Genomic DNA, 27,105 nt, shown 5'->3' on the forward strand with positions numbered 1-27,105 from the left:
CTTCCAGTCTGCTGGTCTCAGATGTGGCTCATGTTAAATATACAATCACCTAAAGGATTATTAGGAACACCTGTTCAATTTCTCATTAATGCAATTATCTAATTAACCAATCATATGGCAGTTGCTTCAATGCATTTAGGGGTGTGGTCCTGGTCAAGACAATCTCCTGAACTTCAAACTGAATGTCAGAATGGAAAAGAAAAGTGATTTAAGTAATTTTGAGCAGGGCATGGTTGTTGGTGCCAGACGGGCTGGTCAACACGCACAACCTTGAGGTGGATGGGCTACAACAGCAGAAGACACTACCGGGGACCACTCATATCCACTACAAATAGGAAAAAGAGGCTACAATTTGCACAAGCTCACCAAAATTGGACAGTTGAAGACATTTAAATGGTAGAGTCAGAATTTGGCATAAACAGAATGAGAACATGGATCCATCATGCCTTTTTCAAATTCAAATTCAAATTTTATTTGTCACATACACAGTCATACACAGTACGAAATGTAGTGAAATGCTTAAACGATCACTTATTATAAGCTTTAAAGAGAATTAAAGCTTATAATAAGTGATAAATATAAATAAAAGAAATACGATAGAAAATTTTAATAAAAAAATAAAATAAAATTTAACTAGGAAAAATAGAACTAAAAATAGAAACTGAAAATAGAAATGTACTGTACAAATAGAAATATAATGGTGTGCAAATATGCATAGAAAAAGTGACTTTGTGCAAAGGTTATTAAAGTGTTTTTGTGCAATGGTCCAGAATGTAAACGTAAACATATAGTGTAGATGTGCGTGGAGTTGTCCATAGTGTCCATGGATGTATAAAGATTGATTGATTGATTGATTGATTGATTGATTGATTGTGTAAATTGTGAAAATATTGTGTTAATTCTGCATAGTGGTGTGGTTTTTACTACTGTGCAGGCTGCTGGTGGTGGTGTAATGGTGTGGGGAATGTTTTCTTGGCATACTTTAGACCCCTTAGTGCCAATTGGGCATTGTTTAAATGCCACAGGCTACCTGAGCATTGTTTCTGACCATGTCCATCCCTTTATGACCACCATGTACCCATCCTCTGATGGCTACTTCCAGCAGGATAATGCACCATGTCACATAGCTTGAATCATTTCAAATTAGTTTTTTGAACATGACAATGAGTTCACTGCACTAAAATGGCCCCCACAGTCACTAGATCTCTACCCAATAAAGCATATTTGGGATGTGGTGGAACGGGAGCTTCGTGCCCTGAATGTGCATCCCACAAATCTCCATCAACTGCAAGATCCTCCCAATATAGGCCAACATTTCTAAAGAATGCTTTTAGCATCTTGTTGAATCAATGCCACGTAAAATTAAGGCAGTTCTGAAGGTGAAAGAGGGTCAAGGGTCAAATGGACCATGATCATGACTATACAACTGAAGCTTTAACACTTTAAAATGAAGATTGATAAAATATGCAAGGGTGAAAGGACACTAAACCATTGTTACACTACAAACCAAAGACAGCTACAATGCACAATCTTGCCCCCCATTTGGAAAATCCAACCACATCACCAACTCCCTCATGTCAAACTATAAACAAAGGTTCAAGCAGGAAGTTTCGGCAGAGAGAGGTCGCGCGCTTGACAGTGGCCACTCTGTAATATGCACTTGATGATGCAGACTAGGGCATAGCTCTAGTTCCGGCATAGCTCTGATGACATCAACATGCTTACGGTAGCAGATGATACCATGCAAAAAATAACCATAAGAACATTTCCCAATCAGAGGCCAAAGGTGAATAAAACAATTCAAGATCTTGCACCACTGTCTATAATGTGGGACTTGCGTCAAGTGACTCTAGGAACATGTGGCAGGGACTTAGACTATAAAGCACCAACATCCAGTATGACGAATGCGGACGTGTCCTACGCTCGCTTTGAGGCTGCAGCCAACGATACTAAATGCTAAAGCTAACGTTTAAGCAAATGATAATGGCTGCAGACACGAAGAGAATTCCAACACCAGAAACACATTTATCATTTCTGAGCATAAAGTGAGGAGAGCCTTCAGGAGAATGAACACCAGAAAAGCAGCAGCACGAAACAGCATCCCAGGCCAAGTCCTTAGAATCTGTGCGGACCAGCTAGCATCTGTGTTTACAAAAATATTCAACCTCTCCCTATCTCAGTCGGTAATCTCCACATTGCTATAAAGAGTTAATCATTGTTCCTGTTCCAAAGAAACCCCATCCTGCTTTCCTCAACGATTATTGCCCTGTAATCCTGACTTCAGTAGTGATAAAGTACTTTGAGTGGCGGTTCAGAGACTTCATAATTTCTTTACTACCTGGCACATTAAGTTCACTACAGTTTGCATACAGTTTAAACTGTTCAATAGATAATGCCATTTCACACCTCCTTCACACATCAATTACTCACCTGGACACTTAGAGAGGGAATTATGTTAAAATGCTTTTTGTCAACCACAGTTTAGCGTTTAATACTATAATTCCCTCCATAGTCACCACCAAGCCGAAGCACCTGGGACTCAGCCCATGTATATGTTAGTGGATCTTAAATTTCCTAACTGGCAGACCACAGGCAATAAGGATGGGCAGACATGTCTTAGCCTCCCTCACCCTCAACACTAGAGCCCCCTAGGGCTGCATTCTGAGCCCCTTCCTGCACTCACTATACATCTATGACTGTGTGGCCACTATCAGCTTCACCACCATCATTAAGTTTGCTATTGACACCGTCGTGGTAGGCCTGATTCCTGACAATGACAAGACGGCCTACCTGAAGTAGATTAGGAAGCTGAAGGACTGGTGCCAGAGGATAGTGGACTTTAGTACAAAAAAGTACTAGGAGAGGAACTTTCAGACTCCCCATGATCAATGAAGGCCTAGTGGAGAGAGTGGACAGCTTTATATACCTCTGTGTTCACGTCACACAGGACCTGTCATGGGCCTGTCACATCACCACCATGGTGAAAAGGCCCTGCAGTGTCTATCATCTCGGACCCTTTTGAGACTTTTGACTGCCCTCTAAAGTGCTCAGGCACTTTTAATCCTGCACCATAGAAAGCAGCCTGATGGGAAACATCACAAGCTGGTTTGGGAACAGCACCGTGCAGGACAGATTAACTCTTCAGAGAGTGATGTGATCCCAATATCTCTGATCTGTACTCAATCTACAACATGTGGTGCTGGACCAAGGCCAGGAAGATTGTGAAGGACCTCAGCCAGCCCACAATGGACTGTTCTCTCTGTTGCAGTCAGGAAATTGCTTCCACTCCCCGAGGGCCAATGCAGAGAGACTGAGAAGAAGCTTCTTCCCGCAGACTATACGGACTCCTGGTCACAACACCACACAAGACTAAACACTCTGCTCCTACTCATATACCTCCTTATATTGCACATCAGTGCACATTTGCACATTTACCTCATTTGCAGATACTTTGCACACTGTTATGCTGCTATGCTCATGACATGACATTTCCTCTTAAATTCCATCTCAATTCTATTTTTTTATTTTTATTACTTGTTATTTTTATTACTTTTGCTATCCTGGAATTATTTTTGATATATTCTTATTTGATATTTTATATTAATTATTTGAATAATTTCTTTTCATACTCTATTTTTCTTTTTAATATTATATTCTTATTTCATAATCTGTATTTAAAATACTCTATTGTTCTTTTAATTCTTAAGTCAAGGGTGATTGGTAAAATATTTCACTGCATATTATACTGTGTATGGCTGTGTACTGTATGTGACAAATAAAATTTGAATTTGAATTCAATTTAGGATAGCTAACAGTTTTTTTTGGATAGCAGATTTATATGTGGCAGTGATTTATTTTTGGGTAGTAAGTTTGCATGATTTTACACACATACCTTTATAAAAAGGTGAAAAATATTAATCTCATTGTACTGAGGGAAACACACATTTGTGGAATAAAAATGTTAGGTTATAAACTCACATGACGGTTCCTGTGCTTTTCCTGATCACCTGAATACCAAATGGTTGTTTTGTGACATTTACTGAGTACATTCTCTTTTCCTCCTGTATCTCTGGAGTGGATGGTAAATCAAGTGGAACAGGAACTTCATAACGGTTAGTAGCTGGATCAAAGATCTGTAGGACACAAATAATGGTCAGTCTGTAAAATGCATTTAATTAAAATTTGAGATATATTTTTTTAAATGTGTGGTAGCTTTTATTTTGCTCTTTATATATTTGTTTCATTTTACTTCACTTATCTTTAGATACTACTTTTGTAAATTATCAAAGCTGAATCAATGGTCACAACAATTCAATACAATTCACAATGCCCCACAATCAAAATTCTGGAAGCCATAGGTGTTTACCTTAAACCGTAGGGAATGTCCACTCAGATATGTGATTTCTACTCGCAGTGTGTTGATGTCTTTTGATAAAATACGTTGAATAGGGTATTTTTCATTACGCTTGATATTAAAGCTCCATCCAGTTGGTGTTTCCTCCACAAGGTCTGAGATGTAGCCATAATCCATGGGAAAATAACACCATGGAACACCGTTGAGATTTGTGGGCTATAGACAGACATATAGATAGATAGATAGATTATTGATCAAATTACAATTCCAGACACCCAGCGGCAATAGACATATTAAGCCAAAGACAGATTGTAGACTGCACACTGTACTGTATATCTTATATATAGTCGGCAATGTAAAAACTGAACAGAAGTTACTAATGCAATGCTAAAAACAAAAACTACGAGATATATAAGCATATTAGCATATAAATAAAGAATATAAATCACAAGTGAGAGAAATTAGGTTAATTGCAGTGCAGCCTTGACATGAAATAGTATTAATTTGTACAAAGTGTTCAAAGCGCAGCATGAAAGTGACAATGAAATCGAGTCTGTGCATAACAGCAAAATAGATCTCCCAGCCCACATTCCATGTCCTTATAGTGAGGTGTTGAAGAGACGAATGGCTCTGGGGACAAATTATTTACTAAGTCTGTCCCTTAAGCAACTTTGTGAAAGAAGTCTTTTACTGAAAACACACTTCTGTTTGCAGAAAACTATGTGCAGTTGGTGGTCGGGGACCCCCATGATGGACAGCATTTTTTTTAAGTGTCCTCCGCTCCACCACATCCTAGAGAGAGTCCAGCTCCAAACCAACCAACGAACCATCCCTCCCGACCTCATTTCCAGTACACTGGTGCTCGGTTGGTGCTGGACTGGGAACCACCAAGAACCGGCCCGCATTTACACTAGACAGGAGCTTAGCAGGAGCTGCATGATAATACGTCACAGGCCACGCCAACTAAACAGAAACGAACATGGAAGTTTTTGAAGTCAGTTTACTGGTTATTCTCCAAACTATGAAAATGTATTTTAGTATCCAAAGGCAGCATATTCGACGTGTTATAACAGCTGAAAGAGATCAACATAGACAACAAGCTTATTCACTATTTGGTTGGTTGTTAGTGTGAAGCCTGTGACTATTAATTCTTCTCTTATTTCCTCATACACTTTTTTTTTCTTAAAGCACTTTTCAATTTCTGCTTAATCTCGGCGGATGTCTAAATTGCTAAGAGCACTTTTGTTTTAGACTTTTTGTGACGTCACAGGTTCTCACGACTTGACCAGCAGAGTTTAGGGGCCGGTTCGGTGCTCATTTTAGGGCACCAGCACCAATTTTTTTCTGTGGAAAAGCGCGGCACTGGTTCCAAAATTGTAAACCAGCATGGGAACCAGAGCAGTGGAAAAGTAGTACTTGTCCAATCAGTTGGAACCTCCCCAGCACACCACCATTGATTAATAAAACATCAGCAGGAGCTTATTCTAGATGTTGAAAGATCATAGTCTACTTGGGTAGAACAGCTGGCTCTGATCCTTCTTATACAGATAGTCAATGTTCACTGACCAGTCTAAATTGTCATCCAGCTATATCCCCAGGTATCTGTATGATCTGACCCTCTAAACATTCACTCCCTCGATGGAGACAGGTAACACAGGAGACCCGGACCAATGAAAGTCAATAACCATTTTTTTGGTCTTGTTCAGTGATTTTTAGTTGTAGCTGGTTTAGATTGCACTATGCCACAAAGTCCTTGACCTATCCTTCTGTACTTGCCCTCCTGTCCATCCCTAATACACCACACAATGGCAGTGTATTTTGAGAACTTCTGTATGTGGCATGAGTCTGATTTGTACATAAAGTCCCTAGTAGGGGCAGGGGAGTGACACTGTAGGTTTCATTCAAATCAGCATACAGAAGGTCTATTCACAGACATTTATTGCCTGGACAGATTGAATCTGTATGGCTTTAGAATCAGGATTAAGCCTGGTAATCATGCTTATCAAGGTAACATGGGCATTGCTTCCCATTTGGTTGAGGTAGACTTTGAAATTAGGACTACATTATGCAGCCAACACAGAGACAGTATTTACTATTCAATGCCATCAAAACATGGAAACAGATATCCTATGCCAGCATGTGTACACAGATCGAAGTGTACACACTATGTAAAAAATATATTTAAGACAGGCTCCCGATTTGGCTTAAAGGCCTGAAGTTAATGGCATCTTTCTTTTTTGAGTGCCCCACATCAGCATACAGTATCAATAAACACACATGCTTTATTTGTGTGAAAGCCCTAAAACTGCTCTCTGCATGTAGAATGACTTTATGCTGAGTGAAATAAGATAAGGTTCAACTATTTATCACATGTGCCTTACAGTAAAGTGAAATTATTTTTTGTTTATCCTTGCTTATCTGATCAGTAACCCAGAATCTTTAAGCTACCCCTGTCCTTATCAATCCTTTTGGTGTGTGTTTTTTATATACAGTTAATTCATCTAATCTTTTTAGGGTAAAAGATTAAGTACATATATTTGTGCTTATTGGAGAAGCCATAACATCTAGATCTATATGAATAAAAGAAAGATTTTGTCTGTACAGTGATTAGAATTCATTCTTCTCCAGTGGAAAAAAACAGTGGTTTTATGTAATACAAATATATTCAAATCGTCTACAGCACATTGCAAATATGCTTAGAAAAAAATGTAGCATTAGTTAATATAAAAAAATTATAGTAACATCATGATTTTACCCAATTTTGGAATGAAACTTTAAACATACTTCAAAATAATTGTATACGCTTTCTCTTGCACACACACTCAAAATTTCTCGTTTTTGCACGTTGAAACTAATTTTGATGTATATGAACTCTATCTCTTGTGTCACTTAACATGACAAAGCTACACTTACTCAAACTGCTGCATTATAACTTTACATGTCTATAATACACTTGTTATAGTAAAAAAATGCATTTAGCGTTATTAATTTTAATTAATGTACCCCCCCCCCCCCCCATCCAGCCACATCCAGGCTTGTTTACTGCCACACCTGTTTAAAATAAAAAAATCACTCCAAATTCCAATTTATTCCAAAGAAATGCAAAAACAAATGAGAAAGAAAATAATTGAGACCTATGAGTCTGAAAAAGATTATGAAGCCATTTCTAAAGCGTTGGGACTGCCCCGAACCATAGTGAGAGCCATGAATTCTGCTGTGTACCAAAATATCCAGAAGGACAATGTCTGGCCATCTGTTTGTGACCTTAAGCTGAAGTGAACTTTGGTTCTGCAGCAAGACAATGAACCAAAGTACACCGGGAAGTCCACTTCGGAATGACTGAAGAAAAACAAAATAAAGCCTTTGTGGTGGCCTAGTCAAAGTACTGACCTGTATCCAATTGAGATGCTGTGACATGACCTTAAAAAGGCGGTTCATGCTCAAAACCCTTCAATGTGGCTGAGTTACAACAATTCTGCATAGATGAGTGGGCCAAAATTTCTTCACAGCGCTGTAACAGACTCATTGCTGTTATCGAAAACGCTTGATTGCAGTTGCTGCAGCTAAGGGTGGCCCAACTAGGCTATAGATTCACACAGGGCCATGTAGTTTTGGATTTTGTTTTTCCTTTTAGAATAAAAACCTTAATTTAAATACTGCATGATGTGTTTACTTGTTTTATCTTTGACTAATATTTAAATTTGTTTGATGATCTAAAACATTAAAGTGTGACAACGATGCAAAAAATAAGAAATCAGTGAGGGGGCAAACACTTTATATGATATAACAATTTTTTTTTTTTTTTTTTTTTTTTTTTATTAACCATAAATTTTACTTTTTTAGTATTTGTAACTGGCCAGAAATACTACAGCAGACTACTGCTGCAATCAGAATATATGAATGGTATATTACTTGTGTATGTATTTGTACAAATATTGCTGTAATGACCTTATTATACATTAAAGATATAATTATACAGTAATACATTAAAAATATACTGTCAGGTATTTACAGTACATTAATACATACACAGCCATATACTGTACTTTAAGTGTACTGAATAGTGTATACTTGAAGTTGTTCCCTTTTAGCACACAAAAGTACACTTAATACACTTAAAATTGTGCTTTTGTATAATTTAATTACAACTTAAATATACTTAGTACAAAATGAGTGGTTCCAAAATAGTAATCTTTAACGTCATTAGTCTGGCAGAGCAAACAGCTGGCAGGTTAAATATGCATTGGCATGCTAGGATCATAATATACTTGGCATAATTTTTTTCAATTGGGTTTCGATAATATATTTACGTCTCATACATTGGAGGACCCAAAACCAGTCTTATGAAATGACAGTAGATTTAAAATCTTGCTGTGAACTGGGTAAATTTTGTACATTTTTCTAATATTTAGCTCCCAATCCAGTGGAAACCAACACCATATAATGTTCTCACACTAAACAAAATCTTTGTGAAAATTCTGTGATAAATAAATAAAGGGTTCATCGTGGGACTGGCAGACATGTATTTGGGCTTTAACTTTAAATAATAATCTTACTGACTAAACTTTTTTTCCCCCTGTAAGGGCCATATTTCATTCTTGTGATTTGTTGTTATGTTTATCTTATTTCAGTTTATTAGTTAAGCATTAAGCATTAAGTATCATACATATAATTTGTATTGTGACATCATTTCGTGGGTTGTTCTGTGACATCATCCCACAGTTATGCAGTTCCATGTCTATCACGCACGTTAGTTGTAGTTGTTGTTAAGACACGGAAGGATACAGAAAGGTGTGGAGCACACAAGCTTTTGACCGTGAGACAGTAAGCTAAAAGGAATACAGTAAAATAAGTTGTTGTAACTGTAATCTATCGAAGCTACAGAACACAGCAAGCGACTTGTCGTGACTACAGTGGATTTATGCAAGAAACTGTAACAACCGTTGTTTTTGATGTTGAAAATAAACAAGAGACAAAGAAATCAACGAAACGTCTGATGTCGTCAGTGACACTGTGTAACTAAAGACACGCGTCAGAACTTGTGAAAAACATGCACCTACAATAAAGTCAAAAGCTTGCTCCGCTGCAAAATGAAGATAAGTGATTTAAGAGTGTGAACGTGGACTGAAGAGCGCACGTGCGACTTCAAAACGCGCATCGACTGCCAACGAGCAACCGAAACCGAAAGCGATAAACGGACTTTGCCTGCTTTAAATTTCACTATGTCAGACGGCGAGGACAACGCTGCTGTCGCCGAACCTGAGCATGTGATGGCGCCCGACGACAAAGAAGCCGCAGACAAGCTTCACGAACTGAAGAACGCCAGAGAAGGCAAGTGGAGTCAATTGACTGCATTAACTGGCGAATTAGAGTTGCTTATGTACGATGCCTGCAATCTGTATGACGTTGAAACCAAATACCATACGAAATACAAGGCGCTACTGGAGAACTTTGTTGAAAGCAATAGGGATGTGCGATTGCACCTAAACGAAAACGAACGCGAACATGATCGGCGAAACTGGTATATGTCTAAATTGCTGTGCGCCACAGAATTCAGGAAAAGGGTAGAGACGTGGATTACAGAAACTCAGAACCGCTCTAAGCCGCCTCAAACATTCGACGACGGAGTTTTACCAGAGGACAGTGTGTCAATGGTGGAACTAAGGGCGCTCGCTCCTAACAAGCACGGAAGCGTAGTGACGGTAGCATCCAAAAGGTCCTCAACATCTACAGCATCCTTAGCTCGGCTAAAACAGGCAGAAGCTGACAGAGCATCCTTGCTGGCTGAAGCAGCAATCTTAGAGCAACGGCAGGCGTTAGAAATAGAGGAAGCACAATTCCAAGCACGATTAAAGGTTAAAAAGGAAAGGCTGGAACTCGAAGCGAAGCTTGCAAAGGTTAATGCAAAAATAAAAGTGTATCAGGGTTGTGAAGAACGGCAAGGTCCTGCAAGACAGGACGTGACCATCAAAACGCGCGGTGCGTGCGCTTCCAAACCGGAGCACAAAGACCACTGCGACCACAGTTCGGCAACGGAATATCTTGAGCTGCCATCACGCCTCCGAGCAACCCACTTAAGCATGCCCGTGAGTGCCAAACCCATAATGTCAAGCACCCTAATGGAACGGCCCACCCAAGGTAACGAACACTCACTTTACAACACTGACATAGTGGAGCCTGAGGGTAGGATGCCACTTCAGGCAGATCTTACAGAAATGTTTGCGAAGAGTCAGAGGCAACATTCCTTACCTCCGCGCAACGTTCCTCCATTCTATGGTGACCCTCTTGAGTTCACGTCCTTCGTAAGAGCTTTTAAATATGCCATCGAGACCAACACTGATAGCAATCATGAAAGGCTGTTCTTCCTCGAGCAGTATACTGAAGGACAGCCTAAGGACCTAGTGAGAAGCTGCCTGCTCATGCCAGAACATCGTGGCTACGCAGAGGCTATGAAACTGTTACATGACAATTTCGGAAATAGACAAATAATCGCTACAACGCTGATGCAAAAGGCACTCAACTGGCCGGAAATAAAGTCAGAGGACGGAAAGTCGCTAAAAACTTTCTCCGTGTTCCTAGTAAAATGTTACAATACCATGTCAAGCATCGATTACATGGATGAGCTAGACAATGCTACCAACTTGAGAGGTGTTGCCTCAAAACTGCCCTACAAATTGCGAGAAAAATGGAGAAGCCACGTATACGAGTACGAAGAGCGCAATGAAGAAACAGCTAAGTTCGTGCAGCTGATGAAATTCGTAGAACGGGAAGCAAAGGCAATGTCTAACCCACTTTTTGGAGACCTGAACGTTTCGACTAGTGGTACAACGACTAGTGGTAAAAAGCACAGCAACAAATCCCCTTCAGGATTCAAGCAAAAAATGGAAGAAAAGAGAGGTAGCAGCTTTGCGACCGGCGTAAAACAGGTTGGTAAAACTCATAGAGACTCAATCACAGTAAAGAGTAGTGGTGCATTAGTTATTAGTGCCTTCACTAAACCTTGTGCATCCTGTGAGCAAGATCATACCCTAGACGAATGCCACAAGTTTAACAATGAGACATATAAGGTCAAATTGGACTTTCTAAAAAAGAATGGATTCTGCTTTGGCTGTTTAGTAAAAGGACATTTAAGCAAAGACTGCACAAAGAAAATTACCTGTCAGCTGTGCTCAAAGAAACATCCTCGCATGCTACACATTGCAACAAAAGACACAGCTCAAGCGATCGCAAAGGCTGACGAAACCGAACCAGTTCAAACATTGCCTGTTGCAGCGAGTCACGAAACGAGTGCGTGTATCGGGGCTGGAGATGACTGTATTCTCTCCATAGTACCTGTTAAAATAAAGTCCAAGAAAGGCAACAAGACAGTAAAAGTATACGCCTTTATGGACCCAGGTAGCTCTGCTACCTTTTGTACAGAGTCATTAGCAAGGCGATTAAACATACAAGGTAAAAAAATTGACATCATGTTAAGCACCATGAACGCGAGGAAACAAGTAGAAAGTTACGTGCTTACTGATCTAGAGGTTAGCAGTCTGGAAGAAAACACCTTTGTTGAACTCCCCAAAGTGTTCACACAAAAGAGTATCCCAGTCTCAGTGGAAAATATTCCACAACAGCACGACATTGATAAGTGGCCATACCTCAGCGAAGTAAAACTGCCTTACATTAATGCTGGAGTTGAAATTCTCATAGGTAACAAAGAGCACAGGCTCCTAGAACCATGGCGAGTAATTAACAGCAGGCACAATGGGCCATATGCAGTAAAGACTGCTCTTGGATGGACCATAAATGGACCTCTTCGAGAGTCGGTCGAGGAAGGCACATGTGACAATGAGCAAGTGAGCGTTGCAGTCAACAGAGTCTCCATCGAAAGTGTAGAACAAATGCTGATACAACAGTACAACCATGATTTTCCTGAACGGAACTGTGATGACAAGACTGAGTTGTCACAAGAGGACTATCAGTTTTTAGACTCTGTAACTAACTCCCTGCAATTTACCGATAATCACTTCTACATCGGTCTCCCATTTAAGAAAGCAGCTATTCAAATGCCCAATAACCGAAGCGCAGCCATGCAGCGCGCACTGAACCTCAAACGGAAGTTTAAGCATAACCGCTCCTTTCACAAAGAGTATTTAAACTTCATGAATGACATGTTTGAGAAGGGTCATGCAGTCAAGGTCCCCACACCCCACCTAAGTCGACAAGACGGGCAAGTGTGGTACATACCTCACCATGGTGTGTACCATCCTCAAAAGAAAAAGCTAAGGGTAGTCTTTGACTGTGCTGCCAGCTATCAGGGAATATCATTAAATAGCGAGCTTCTGCACGGACCCGACCTGACAAACTCACTCATTGGGGTGCTCGCACGCTTTAGACAAGAAGAAGTTGCCATGATGGCAGACGTGGAAGCCATGTACTATCAGGTCAGAGTTCCGGAAAAGGACACAGACTTGTTGCGTTTTCTGTGGTGGCCGAACGGAGACGTGAGTCAGGACTTGGTTGAGTATAAAATGGTTGTTCATTTGTTTGGTGCAAAATCATCTCCAAGTGTAGCTAACTTCGCCCTTAGGAAAACAGCAGAAGAAAACCGCAGCAATGCATCTGCCGAGGCAGTCAACACAGTACTTAAAAACTTTTATGTAGACGACTGCTTGAAGTCTGTCTCTAGTCATAGTCAAGCAGTTGCGCTATATAGTAATCTCACCAAACTGTGCGCAAGTGGAGGGTTTCACCTCACCAAGTGGGCAAGTAATAGTCGTACATTGCTAGCTTCCATCCCTGAGGGTGAGAGAATTAAAGACATGAGGGACTTAGACTTGAGTAAAGACGCACTCCCTGTTGAAAGAGCTCTAGGGGTGCTGTGGTGTATTAATTCAGACACGCTCAAGTTCAAGATTAGTTTAAAAGAGCGGCCTGCGACTAGAAGAGGAATCTTGTCAGTCACTAGTTCAATTTATGACCCCTTAGGCTTCCTTGCACCAGTCATACTGCCAGCTAAGATCTTAATGCAGCAGTTATGTAAAGAGAGACTCGCTTGGGACGATGACATTCCCGAACAATTTATAAAAAGATGGAGGGCCTGGCTACACGAGTTGCATCAATTGTCTGAGTTTAGTGTAGCAAGATGCGTAAAACCAGTTGACTTTGGAGTCACAAATACAGCACAACTTCACCACTTCTCAGATGCAAGTGAAATGGGATATGGAGTTGTCTCATATATTAGGTTAGTAAATGCTGATGGACTTACACACTGTGCATTCATGATGGGGAATTCTCGCGTAGCGCCCTTGAAACAAACTACTATCCCCCGAATGGAATTGACAGCGGCAGTGGTTGCCGTAAACAACGACAAAATGTTGAAAGGTCAACTGGAAATAGAACTGCTGGACTCTGTGTTTTGGACCGACAGCAGAACTGTCTTGAGATACATTGTTAATGAAAAACTTCGCTTTAAAACCTTTGTCGCTAACAGAATCTCCATCATACGAGAGTCAACCAAGCCACAGCAGTGGAGGTACGTCAACACTTCAAAAAACCCAGCTGACGCTGCTTCCAGAGGAGTTTCCTGTGAAAAATTCATGAAAAACAACAATTGGATCCATGGTCCACCCTTTCTTAAAATACTAGAGAGTAAATGGCCTGAGAACATTCACGATCTGTCGACGAAAGAGGATGACATTGAGATCAAACACTCAGCCTCAGTGAATCTCGTAAAAACTACAGAGAGCACAGATGCCGTGAGTAAAATGATTAACTATCACTCTGACTGGTATAAGTTAAAAAGATCCGTTGCCTGGATTCTTTGCATTAAGGACATGCTTAAACAGAAAACAAAAGGGATTAAGGGACAGGCAAACAACTCAATAACAGAAAACCATAAGTCTCTAACAATTAAGGACTTAACAATGGCAGAAAACGAAGTCATTAAGTTCGTTCAAAACCAAAAATTCAAAGACGAAATTTCCATGTTACAAAAGGGTAATGCATCCGTAAAAAGAAACAGTTGTCTTTTCAAACTAGATCCAGTACTGCAGGACGGAGTGCTAAGAGTTGGAGGACGTCTTGGTAGGTCTGCAATGCCTGAGCATGCAAAACACCCTGTCATTATACCCAAAGACTCACACATTACAACTCTAATCTTATGGAACACTCACGAACAGGTTGGACATTGTGGAAGGAATTACATGCTTTCAAAATTGCGGCAGAAATACTGGATTCCGACAGCAAATTCCCTTGTGAGAAAGTTTCTGTCCAGTTGTGTGACATGCAGAAAGATCAGAGCGAAGAATAGTGAACATAAAATGTCAGAACTGCCACGCGATAGAATAACACCAGATCACCCACCGTTCACTAACGTAGGGGTAGACTATTTTGGACCCTTCGAGGTCAAACGAGGTAGAAGTAATGTTAAAAGATATGGCGTATTGTTTACTTGTCTGACAACAAGAGCCGTGCACATTGAAGTCACGCAGTCATTAGATACAGACTCCTGCTTAAATGCTATTCGACGCTTCATGTGCAGAAGAGGCCAGGTGTCAGTTATGAGAAGTGATAATGGAACAAACCTTATAGGCGCTGAGACCGAACTGCGTAAAGCTATCCAACAGTGGAACCAGTCAAAAATTGAAGGCGTCCTCATGCAAAAAGGGATACAATGGATATTTAATCCTCCTGCTGGGTCTCACTTCGGTGGAATATGGGAAAGGCAGATAAGGTCAGTTAAAAAAATCTTGAGGTCTGTACTAAAAGAACAAACACTAAACGATGAGAGCTTGCACACATTTCTGTGTGAGGTGGAAGCTATAATGAATGACCGTCCCCTTACCACCGCTACAGACGATCCCACAGACCTGGAGCCCCTGACACCTAACCACCTGCTGCTGATGAAAAAACTGCCAAACTTGCCTCCTGGACTTTTCAAAAAAGAGGACATTTATGCACGTCGCAAGTGGAAGCAAATTCAGTACCTTGCCGACCTATTCTGGAAGCGATGGGTGCGTGAATACTTGCCCTTGCTTCAGGAGCGCCAAAAATGGTCTCAGGTGAGAAAAAACCTCTCGATTGGAGACGTAGTTCTAATAATTGATGAGTCTTCTCCAAGAAATTCATGGGTCGTCGGACGGATCACGAAAGTGTTCCCTGATAAAAAAGGACTTGTGAGACGTGTACTGGTCAAAACTAAAACCAGTACCCTGGAAAGACCCATCGATAAGCTGTGCCTGATATGTGAAATTAGTCATGTTCCTTTCATTTGGTACGCAGCGATATGAATACCTTAAGTTAAACCGTTAACAAATGTCTAAAGTGTTAAGAAAGTTAATTCTAAAGTGTTAAGAAAGTTAATTCAAATTTTAATCCAATAGTAAATGTTGTGGCCCAATTGTAAAAAAAAAAAAAAAAAAAAGGAAAAAACAACAAAACAAAAAATTGTGTGTAATTGTCAGTCTTCCTGCCTGTCAATTAGGGGCTGGAAATGTAAGGGCCATATTTCATTCTTGTGATTTGTTGTTATGTTTATCTTATTTCAGTTTATTAGTTAAGCATTAAGCATTAAGTATCATACATATAATTTGTATTGTGACATCATTTCGTGGGTTGTTCTGTGACATCATCCCACAGTTATGCAGTTCCATGTCTATCACGCACGTTAGTTGTAGTTGTTGTTAAGACACGGAAGGATACAGAAAGGTGTGGAGCACACAAGCTTTTGACCGTGAGACAGTAAGCTAAAAGGAATACAGTAAAATAAGTTGTTGTAACTGTAATCTATCGAAGCTACAGAACACAGCAAGCGACTTGTCGTGACTACAGTGGATTTATGCAAGAAACTGTAACAACCGTTGTTTTTGATGTTGAAAATAAACAAGAGACAAAGAAATCAACGAAACGTCTGATGTCGTCAGTGACACTGTGTAACTAAAGACACGCGTCAGAACTTGTGAAAAACATGCACCTACACCCCCCATCAATGACAGTACGTCAGTAAGTGACAATTATAATTAAGAGAAAATACATTTTATTGGACAAGTAATCATCTTCTCTCTATTTGTCAGCTCTTTTGAACCGTATCATGACAACTGCTTATTAGGTATCATGACATCTGCTCATAAACAAACAGAATATAAGACAGAGGCAGAATACTGTATAAACTAGAAAAATTGTAGTTCATTTAAATAAAAATAACTATGGAATGCATGGTATATTAGGCATTGTATATAGTAAAAAGGAATCTACATATCTACAGTATATAAGAGAACGTCAATTTGCCACAACTGTCAACACTTAAATAGCAACAATTAATATTTTAGAAAAATAAAATATATTTTTTTTAAATCAATTTTATGTCCTGTCATGAGTAACACAATTCAAATTTAAATTTATGCACACAAGACACTGAAAGACGAAGAGCTTGGCTAAGGCTAGAAAGAAATGCTCTACTAGGCTTAGTTAGCCCTACAGACTAATGAAAGATGCACTGCTAAACTAAGGCCATGTCCACACGTAACCGGGTATTTTTAAAAACAGAGATTTTTCTCTGCGGTTTTTTGCCTTTTTCCAAGCGCAAACAGTTTTGGTTGTTGAAAATGGAGTTTTAAAAAAACTCCATCCAAAGTGGAGATATTCCAAAACTTCAGTTCATTTTCATTGTCATTGTGTGCCGATGATGTAATTGTCTGTGTGCCGATCTCTTTGTTTTGACGTTAGCTTTGTTTATGAGGATATTTTGTGCAATGGTGGACATACGTACAGTAAATTAGTGATTGTGTGACATTGCGTACTGGCCTTTTACCATGCCTGTACATAAACACACAGTTACTCACACAATATGTTTATTTTTTCTTTTATTTTTTACACATTAATTTAACCAGAAAAGTCTCATTAAGTTTTAAAACCTCTTTTTCAAGAGACTCCAGGCCAAGATAGGCAGCAATAAATACAAAAAAAAGTTACACAATTAAGAAATACAAAGAGATACAAATAAAAACAGATAAAAGAAAAAAAAAACTATATAAAACATGTACAAGCAATGGAATCAGCCTTAAAAACTCTCAATCTGAATTTAAATGTGTTTCAAAAAATCAACTCTTTTAATTTCCAGTCATTCCGTTATATATTCCATGTATAAGGTGCTGAGTGGAAAAAGTTATTTTACCCATTTCAATACGGACATTTAATTTAATTCAATTCAATTTTATTTATAAAGCGCTTTTAACAATGTTCAATGTCTCGAAGCAGCTTCACAAAAATGAAAAAAAAAAAAATTTAGAAAAGAAAATTTATAAAAGTGTAGGTGTGAGAAAACAGTGACAGTGACAGGCGACAGTGGCAAGGAAAAACTCCCTGAGATGGCAAAAGGAAGCAATAAATGATCTTGTGAACGTATGCAATAGGAATCAGCACTTCTCTGTGGAATTAAGGAACTAATGTAACTGGGTAGTAATCCCAAAATTGACTTATATATAAAGGAATACCACTGACAAACCCTTTGAGTGGCCAAGCAGGCCATCCCACCCAATTATATAACTCACAGCAGTGTGTCTGTCAGGAACTAACCGGAGCTGAATAGAAGACGTAGCGATTAGCAGTTAGCCCTTTGTAGCATGGATGGTAAACCCAAATGGGGAATTGACACAAATAGGCAGGATAACCACGCTTGTTGTTGTTAGGACTCTCCCGGATAGAGAGCAAGAGAAAACACAAATTAACCCGCGTCCTAGTGACACATACTCAATCGAGAAGTTTACCAAATAAAGTGAGTACTCACAGATTAGCCAATGTAGCTCGTGAAACAACATGGGCAAACTCAATGACTGAGCGATGTGCCGCGACATGTTGAGTACTCTTATACTTCCTGGTTTGCGACCGCATTACTTCTGGGTCCTAGTGCGGGTCGCGGATTGAGTGTGCATGATAGTACTCCACTGTCCACGACCAGCTCCTGACAGAGGATACCTGACGACGGTAGTCTCGAATAAGTTCGGGGTCGTGAATGAACCAGGCCAGAATCCAAGACCGTTTCCGTTCCTGGGTGCCTCTGCCCCAAGGGCGCGAATCAAGGAGCAGGGAGGGTGGGTGGAATCATTGGAGAGGTGATGAAGGGTTTGAGTTGAGACGTGTAGAACACTGGGTGAATGCGGAGCGCCACAGGCAGCTGGAGCCGGTAGGTGACAGGGTTCATCTGTTAAAAGATGCGGTATGGACCGATGAACCTAGGGGAAAGTTTTCGTGATTTGGTCTGTACGTGGAGATTTCTAGTTAATAGCCATACCTTGTTACCTACTTCCTGGGGGGTGTCGACGTCGATGTTGGCTCCTATAGCTGTTGTTTGCTCTTCGGATAGCGATTCTTGCTTGTTCCCACAGCCGTTGACATATACGGACCAATTGTTGGGCTGATGGTACATCAACCTCCGGACCTTGGTGGTCGAACATCGGAGGTTGGAAATCATGGCATACCTCAAACAGGCTTAAGTTGGTGGCAGAAGAGGTGTGAAGGTTATTGGATAGTTCAGCCCATATGAGGTAGCGGGCCCAGAAGCACGGGCGATCCGCAATAAAACATCTCAGGTAGCGCTCCGTTGGTTGGTCCGTTCCGTCTGCCCATTAGTCTGGGGGTAATATCCGGAGGACAGACTGCAAGTGGAATTGATCAGACGGCAGAAGGCCTTCCAGAAGCGGGTGGTGAGCTGGGGTCCCCTGTCCAAGACGATGTGCCTTGGGAACCCATGCAGTCAGACTACATGGTCCAATATCAGTTTAGCTGTATTTTTTGCTAATGGGAGTCTGGTGAGGGCTACCAGGTGCACAGCCTTGGAAAACCGATTGACTATAGTCATGATCGAGTTCCTCCCTTCGGAACCTGGCAGACCCGTGATAAAGTCAACGACAATGTGCGTCCAGGGTCGGTGGGGTACAGGAAGCAATTAAAGTTCTCCCGGGGTCGGTTAATTGATATCCTTGGCCCTAGTGCACACTGGGCACGCCTGAACAAACTCTTGGATGTCCTTTGCCATGGAAGGCCACCAGAAGGCTCGTCGTATAAACAGTAAAGTGTGACGATTACCAAAATGTCCTGCGATGGACGAGGAATGTCCTCAGTGGATGACCTTGGCTCTTAGTGTCTGTGGCATGTAGAGTCGTCTAGGTGGCACACCTGCTGGTTCGTCTCCCGTGGCTTGTGCCTGGCGATCCCTCGTCTCCAAGTCCCATTGGAGCGGTGCCAGAATCCGGGATGGTGGGAGGGCAGCTACGGGATCCGCCCTGGTGGCATCCTCCTCATGTTGTCTCGAGAGAGCGTCGGCCATGTTGTTTTTAGATCCCGGGTGGTAGGACAGATAAAAGTCATATTGTTCCAAAAACATATCCCACCGCGCCTGTCTCGGGTTGAGCTGTTTTAAGTTCCGGATAGTTATCAAATTCTGAAGATTCGTCCATACAATAAAGGGCTTGCTGGCGCCCTGGAGCCAGTGTCGCCATTCCTCCAAGGCCCACTTTATGGCCAGCAGTTTATGGTCCCCTACCCCGTATCACTGCTGAGTCGGGTCAATTTTTTCACAGACCCTCTTTAAAGCAATGTTCACATTTAGTCATGGTTAGGAAGGCGCGTCCTAATTGCATGGGTTCCCCGGCTCCGGTGTCAACCACGACGCACGTGATCCGCTGGGGTTACTGCTGTAGGCTCAGTCATCCTGTCAGGAACTAACCGGAGTGCATGACAGTGTCAGTACTTTACAATTAGTAATAAACCTTGGAAAAGAGTGATAGGCGATATCAATGATTCGAAGACATTGAGCAAAAGCCTTCCTGTACAAAGGATCCTCGTAATCCAACACAGGCAAAAATGTTGCTACTACAAGCCGCTTTTTTGCGTTCAAAGAAAAACAACTTATTACAAAAGAAAATTTTATTAATAAAAACTTATTAGAAACCCAGTTTTAACCTTAGATTCTTCACAATATTTACAATGTTATTAAACAGAGGTGTCTGAATGTACTACTAAGCTCACTGCTGCTACATACTGTACAAAAGTCAGCACCCTTAGACAACACAGACCCCGTAGACAGTGATTGCTGTTTCGGACAAGGCTACCTAAACTAGAATATGCAAAGGAAATAATATCATTGTGCATTGAAGTATATGCAACAAATAAGGCTTAACTTCAGCCATGAGGCTAATTTAAACTATTTTGGAAAAAGAAAGGGGTAAAAGTAAATTGAAAATTACCCATTTGATTTGATGGGACTGCAGAAGCTTCATATGAGTGTCAGCCAAATTTAGCAATACATTTTTGCACAGAACAAGGGTTGTGGGCTTTGACTCTGATTATCTACACTGTACACGCATTCCAGGTGGCAAACTTAATGCTCAATGTGCAGAGCAGGAAAAGTTAGGTGCAGTTGTACTTTGGCATACGAATTTAAACTAATCCAGGGTAATTTTATATTGCAAAATGCATTTTCCCATAGGAAATTAAAACATTTAGAAAAGACTTGTAAATAAATAAAAAATATGAAATAAATAGACAATAAACTTTACTTAACCTTTAAATTATGATTTCTCTAGGCGCTGGCTTTGGTTTAAAAAATAAACTGAAAGTTTACTTCTTTCGACCATCCTTGCTAACATTCTTGGGCCCCATGGTGCCATGTGTTCACTAAATCTCACACAAAAAGCAAAAAAATCCCACAAAAAAATGTAAACTTGATTGGTTGATTTTTCATCGATGCGAACAAATTTGGAATGGCTCGTGGACGTACATGCACCTTAGCTGGCCTTCAGTTTAGCTCAATACGGTCATATGCATGGCAAATTGCAAAATTTCAGTTCACAAGGCGAAAATTTGTGAGGCTGGGCATTCTTATACTGAGGTACCACTGTAATTGTTTGTTGAGGTAGTGCTTTCTCATTTATATTTATACCAGACCAATGATCATGTAAAGCCACTTCATGACTAAAATGCCTTTGGCAGGGCATTACAAACATAATGTTTAAAATATGCTCCCAATAGAAATGTGAGCTTAAGTAACATTGCCCTAATTCTTTAGGAAGTTGGTCGAAACTGTAGCTATTAATCAAAGCAAATCAGATGAGCGTGTCTTAATAAAAGTTAAAACCTACTATAAAGTCTTTGTGACCACAAAGGATTTAAAATTCTACATATGCAAGTCATTCAGGCTGATTTCAAATTTGATTATCAAATGTGATGTACACTTACCTGCCAGATGCAGCCTCTTTTTGTGCATGAATCTTCAGTGGCGCTTTCCCCAGGATGGCAGTCAAACCGTTGAAAATTCTCAACAACGGAATTCCAGGTGAGTGTGTAATTCTTTCCCAGCTGTAGTTGAAGATTTCTTAGATGTAGCACCTACAAAACAGACTGGTATGACAAACTTACAAACAACTTTTAGATTTCATTCAATTACCTTTGAATTTGATTACAGTAGCCAGTTCCTGAAGATTCATCATACTCCTGGAATAAGCTTGTGCCATCAGGGAAGAAAAATGCATTTATGTGATACTCAATGTGACGTGATTGATGTCAATCTGGACTCATCAGACCACATTACTTTTTCTATTGCTCCAAAGTCCAATCATTATGCTCTATTGGTTCAGACTACACAGGCCAGCTGTCACTCCCCACTTGCATCCCTGAGCTTTGGTCACCCATGACCCTATTGCTATTTCAATGGTTTTACTTTCTTGGACCTCTTTTGGTCATCATCACCACGGCAGATAAAGAATAGCTCACAAAAGCTATGGAAATCCTTAACCTATACATTTTTTTTGCTTACAACACATCACTGTCAGAAAAAAAAGGTTCACTTGCTGTCTAAAATATCCTACTACTTACATGCCATTGTAACAAAATATTGTAACTGTTACCACTGTGACCAGGCCCAAATTGTCATCCCATAGAACTCGGCACAAATATCAGCACAAATGTCATGGGCAGCCACGGGAAGGATAGCTACGGAGCTGATGACACAACTTTGCATGGCTGGGGCAAACTTTACATCTGCTATAAAGAAGACATCCAGCTTACGAACACCAATGCTAATCAGTTGTCTTTGTACATGCAAAAAGTAACTCCAAAACTTTCTTTAAAAACGCTACAGCAAAAAAGTCCTGACATATCCTAACAAATCAGCCCTCCCAGTGAAGCCAATAAAATTTGCTACTGCTGTCTGGCTCAGAAGATGGAAAACAGGGCTGGTGGAGGAAACAAAGAGTCTAAAATTTACATCAGTACTCTTGTTTTATTTTGGCATGCCACAAAGGTGGCTGTGTCCAAAAACAAACTGCTGCCGGTGTACTTTTTCTGATTCAAGATAGACTGCTGTTGTGATGGGAACATATGTGTAATTTTCTAGTAATACTGTACCATACTCAGAGATCAATGTCATCATGCTTCTTGCACTCTCACACTACCTAGGAGGTCGTCTGGCAGCCCAAAACACTCCCAAGGTAATTCAAGACCACTGGCCCAGGGGAGGTGAAAAACTTCTGTGTGAGGTGCCCCAATGTCAGAAAACAGTCCCAAGAAATCCAAATTCAAATTCAAATTAAAATTTTATCCTGCAATCATATTTCTTTGCACACCTTTAACATGCCTTTTATAGCAATTAGAATGGACCACTTTTAGTATATAGATAGGGGATATAGATTAAGGATACAATTACTGCATATCTAATTTATTGTGAATTATGCCAATCACAACCCTGAAGATGTCCCGTTTAGAAAACCATGTCTAAAAAATATAGCTGGTGCTCCTGTTCAGTTAGCTAGGATTACCAAAGACATTCTCTTTGATCAAGGAATGATCCCACCTGATCAAATCAGCAAATCTATATTGGCTACTGCAGGTGAGGCAAATCAGAATCATCATCGGCAAATAGACAAATTGTGGAAACCTCACCACAGCTCAGACTCAGGTTCATGGGTGACTAAAGTAGCTAATAAGCCAGTTCTACAATGTGTTTACGGCCCAGCTAGGAAAGACATGAGACAGAAAGAGATCAAAATGTTTACAGGCAATAGTTGTAAAAAGCAGATCCATATCATGTCCTAGAAGTTCAACACAAAATCACTCAAATTCTACCTGGAAGCGTTGAGGATGCAGCAGGATGGGGGTTATAGAGGAGTATGCTAGCCATTAGTCTAGCCCTATTGTAGTGGTGCCCAATGATAACAGGAGTCTATGGCTATGTAATAACATCAGGAGTCCCATTTGAATATGAGAGTTAGACAGCTACTGCCTTTCACAAGTTAATGATCTAAAAGACCACATAGGAAAAGTGTGTTTAAGCTTCACTCTCAGCCTGACACTGACAACTGGCCCTTACATAAGAGGCGATGCCCAAAATTGCTATCACCATTGCCACTGGCAGTACCAGGTTCTCCCATGCAGCTTTCTATGGGAGAACCTTTTTCTCTTGGTTGAGATAACCAAATGGCTTAGTGATTTTTTTTGAGAATTGTGATGCCAAGAAAAAGCTGTGATAAATGACAGATATCAGTGGCTTAACATATGCATGTGTTAACATGTGACCTTCTATTAACTAACAGTTCACTGACACTACTTTTCTACAACAAATGAGTCTGAAGTCTTGTAATCTGAATGAAGTAGTAATTAAGCTCAATAAATGAATTAGACCTTGATTTCTAAGACAAATGACAGAGTCCCTTAGGAAGTTCAAGAGCCAACCATGGAGGAGTCCATGTGATCTTTTATACTCTGCATTGTGAAAAAAGTCATAATTTTACAGTACTAGTTTTCCTCTTCTTTTAAAACTACATACAAATATCTGTAAAATTACAGACATTTTCTGCAAATGAGTAAGTTGACTGTTATTTTAAGTATTATTTCAATACTAAATTTCCTGTTGACATTTTTAATAGAAAAAATACAATATAATTTTTCCTTTTTTATCTGTTTTCTTAAAGTACGTAGAAGTTTGTAAAATTACAAACATTTAAATTTTAATTAAAATTTTAAAATTACGAAAATTGTAATTGAATATGAAACTCTTATAGATTAGATAAATTAGATAAAGGTTTATTTACACACTAAAAATTAAAAAATTTTTATTTGTAATTTTGAGGTAAATTATATTAGTTTTATATTACTTTGACATTCAAGTTCTAGATGCAGGAGTGAATTATTCACAGCAAGTGGTCCATGTAAGGCAGTAGAAGCCCTGCACTTATATGTAGGCTATAGTATCTGCTTCATACCTTTGAAGATTTTGAAGAGAATGTTGGAGACTGATACTGAGTGCAACACCCATGCACACATTGAAAATGCCCCAAATTTTTTGATGTGGGTTAGGTGATGATGTGAGGGTATCTGAAATATCACCATGGAAATCTAACCATCTTTCTTAATATAGAGCTCTATATTCTGAAATGAGGATAATGTGTTTGCTCTGTGGCTGTTTTAGAGAAGGGCGGGTTGTGGGATTTTTTTTTAAATTAATTTCCAGTCAACTTTTTGGTTATTGCAATGGAATTTTTTAGGATCTAAATATCACTGAGTAAATATTTTGGAAGGAAAGTGGGGGGTGGGACATTGGGGGAGGTAAATTTTTATATTTTACAATCTTATTTTATGTTGTAAATCTCTGTACATGATCTTCAGGAATAAATCCTTACTTATGGATTAAGTAAGTGACATTGGAGAACTACAGATCTCTTTTTGACTCTTTACCCAACCTTTATTATTTTTTTAATAATAAAGGACTTGATAGTAAATATTGATTGCTATATAGAAACTCCACTGAATAAAATAATTTATTCCTATCATGTCTCTGAAGTTCTGACGAGGCTTCGATGGTATCCAAAAACTCATGAAACTCATTGAGCATTTATGCTACTAGGGAATATATTTTGTCACTTTGTTGACTATCAATTTGCAATTTGCATTATTGTTAGCATAATGAGAAAACATGCACTTACCCTCTTAAATGAGTCATATTGAATGTTGGATTCTGGTATGGCAGTAGTCATGTCACCATCATTGATGGTCACAGTCATTGGGGGCCTGCTCAGTCCTAAAACTGTGATGTTCTCAAACACCAGATTGTTTGGGTCAGCATAACCATTATGCAGAACTTGCATGGTCAGCACTTCCTAAAAGGATACACAATTTTTCCCCTTACAGTGTATACCAAGTTTTACAATCCAAATTAACTCAATTTAGAGTCCATTTACATCATTGTATTCTAAACCAAATTTACAACCACAAGATAATTAGAAGTAATTCTGGACAGTAAATCCATGCCCATTTGATTATGTCAAAAAAGTTTTCTTCTTTATGAAATCCTAATCAGTTATATCATCAGTTATATACCTAAATAGTTAATCAGAACCGAGAGCTACTGAACAAATATGATACACACAGGTCACAAACTTCTGATACATATTCTTAAATGTTGAACAATAATTATTGGGTAAAACTTAAGCTTTGTATTTTAAGGAAAACATTCATTGCATGATTTAAGTGTCAACTGTCATCCACCACATAAAATAACTCAGTTATGTTGTGTTGTTTCAGCTAGATGAGAAAATATTATTTATATATAGGCCAGATGTAAGAATTGTAGGTGTATACACTAGATAAAGGATTTGTACTGTCTACACTTATCACCATAGTACAGTTATATTCAGTTATTCACTTTCCGGGCAAGTATAATTTACAACTTAAACTAAAAGTTCACTAATGAGAATTCAGTCTGCATTTACTGTAGGTAAATGGTTCTTGTAGCCTTGCATGGTAAGGAAGAACAGAGCAAGGCAATGTTTAGTTTGCCAATTTGAGAGAAACTAGCTGAAAGATTATTTATTTATTTGTTTGTTTGTTTGTTTGTTTGTTTGTCAGGTGGTTCCAATCTAATCACAAATCAATTGTGTAGCAGCTTTTAGCATTAATGTCACACCAATAATTCAATGTGAGAATGTAGACAATATATGACATTATTTCAGTATGGTAAACAAATTTTCATTTGCATTGTTTGTGTTTTAACACATTTTATTGTTGGTAGTTTTTTTTTTTACTTTAAAATAAAATATGTGAATTAATAAATAAAAATAAATTAATCATCATTTAAAACCTGTGTTTCGTATTTACTTGGGTTATCTGTGTGATATGTTCTATATCACTTATCCTGTGTATTGGGTTAAGTATTGGGAGCCTGAAACCTTTGCCAGCAGGCTTAGGGCACAAGGTGGGGTACACAGGGGTGTGCACAGAGAGTAGCAAGTTATCACAGGCATACACACACACACACACACACACACACACACACACACACACAAACAAAAACAAACAAACAACTAAATCTGCAATTATTCTATATACAGTCCGATATACTGTATACAGTATACCTCCTGAGACCCAGTGTACTATTATGCACATTTCTACTGACTGTTTCTCAGTATTCATAGCTGATAACTATAAATTTAATCAATGTCTGGCAAAAGAATTATACCTTACAGTGCTCATGTGAGGATGGTATAAGGATATACTGTATATAGACAATGAAGTTGGAAGAAAATCAGCTGTTTTATTTACAAAACTGCTTATCTAACACTACTGATTATTTTTGCAAAGGGCTTTTCACACCAACTATTGACTGTTTATTATATTACTCTTTAGTCCTCTTTATAGTATATCTTTTATGTAGAAATGTTATCAAAGGTATCTTTGCTTAGTAAATTTTTTTGTATTCCCTTGTATGGAAAATACAA

General features: G+C 39.3%; 1 protein-coding gene across 1 annotated transcript in view; it reads right to left on the bottom strand.

Annotated features, from left to right (window-relative positions):
* The window catches only part of si (sucrase-isomaltase (alpha-glucosidase)), a 187,492-nt gene that overhangs the window by 73,991 nt on the left and 86,396 nt on the right, over window positions 1–27,105 (bottom strand). Inside the window, exons 24-27 of the mRNA XM_053500142.1 lie at window positions 25,315–25,488; window positions 21,575–21,724; window positions 4,367–4,570; window positions 3,979–4,133 (exon numbers count right to left, since the gene is read on the bottom strand). Coding sequence (XP_053356117.1) covers window positions 3,979–4,133; window positions 4,367–4,570; window positions 21,575–21,724; window positions 25,315–25,488 — 683 coding nt within the window. The remainder of the gene's footprint in view (window positions 1–3,978; window positions 4,134–4,366; window positions 4,571–21,574; window positions 21,725–25,314; window positions 25,489–27,105) is intronic.

The sequence above is a fragment of the Clarias gariepinus genome, chromosome 7 (assembly GCF_024256425.1).
Source record: "Clarias gariepinus isolate MV-2021 ecotype Netherlands chromosome 7, CGAR_prim_01v2, whole genome shotgun sequence".
NCBI lineage: Eukaryota > Metazoa > Chordata > Actinopteri > Siluriformes > Clariidae > Clarias > Clarias gariepinus.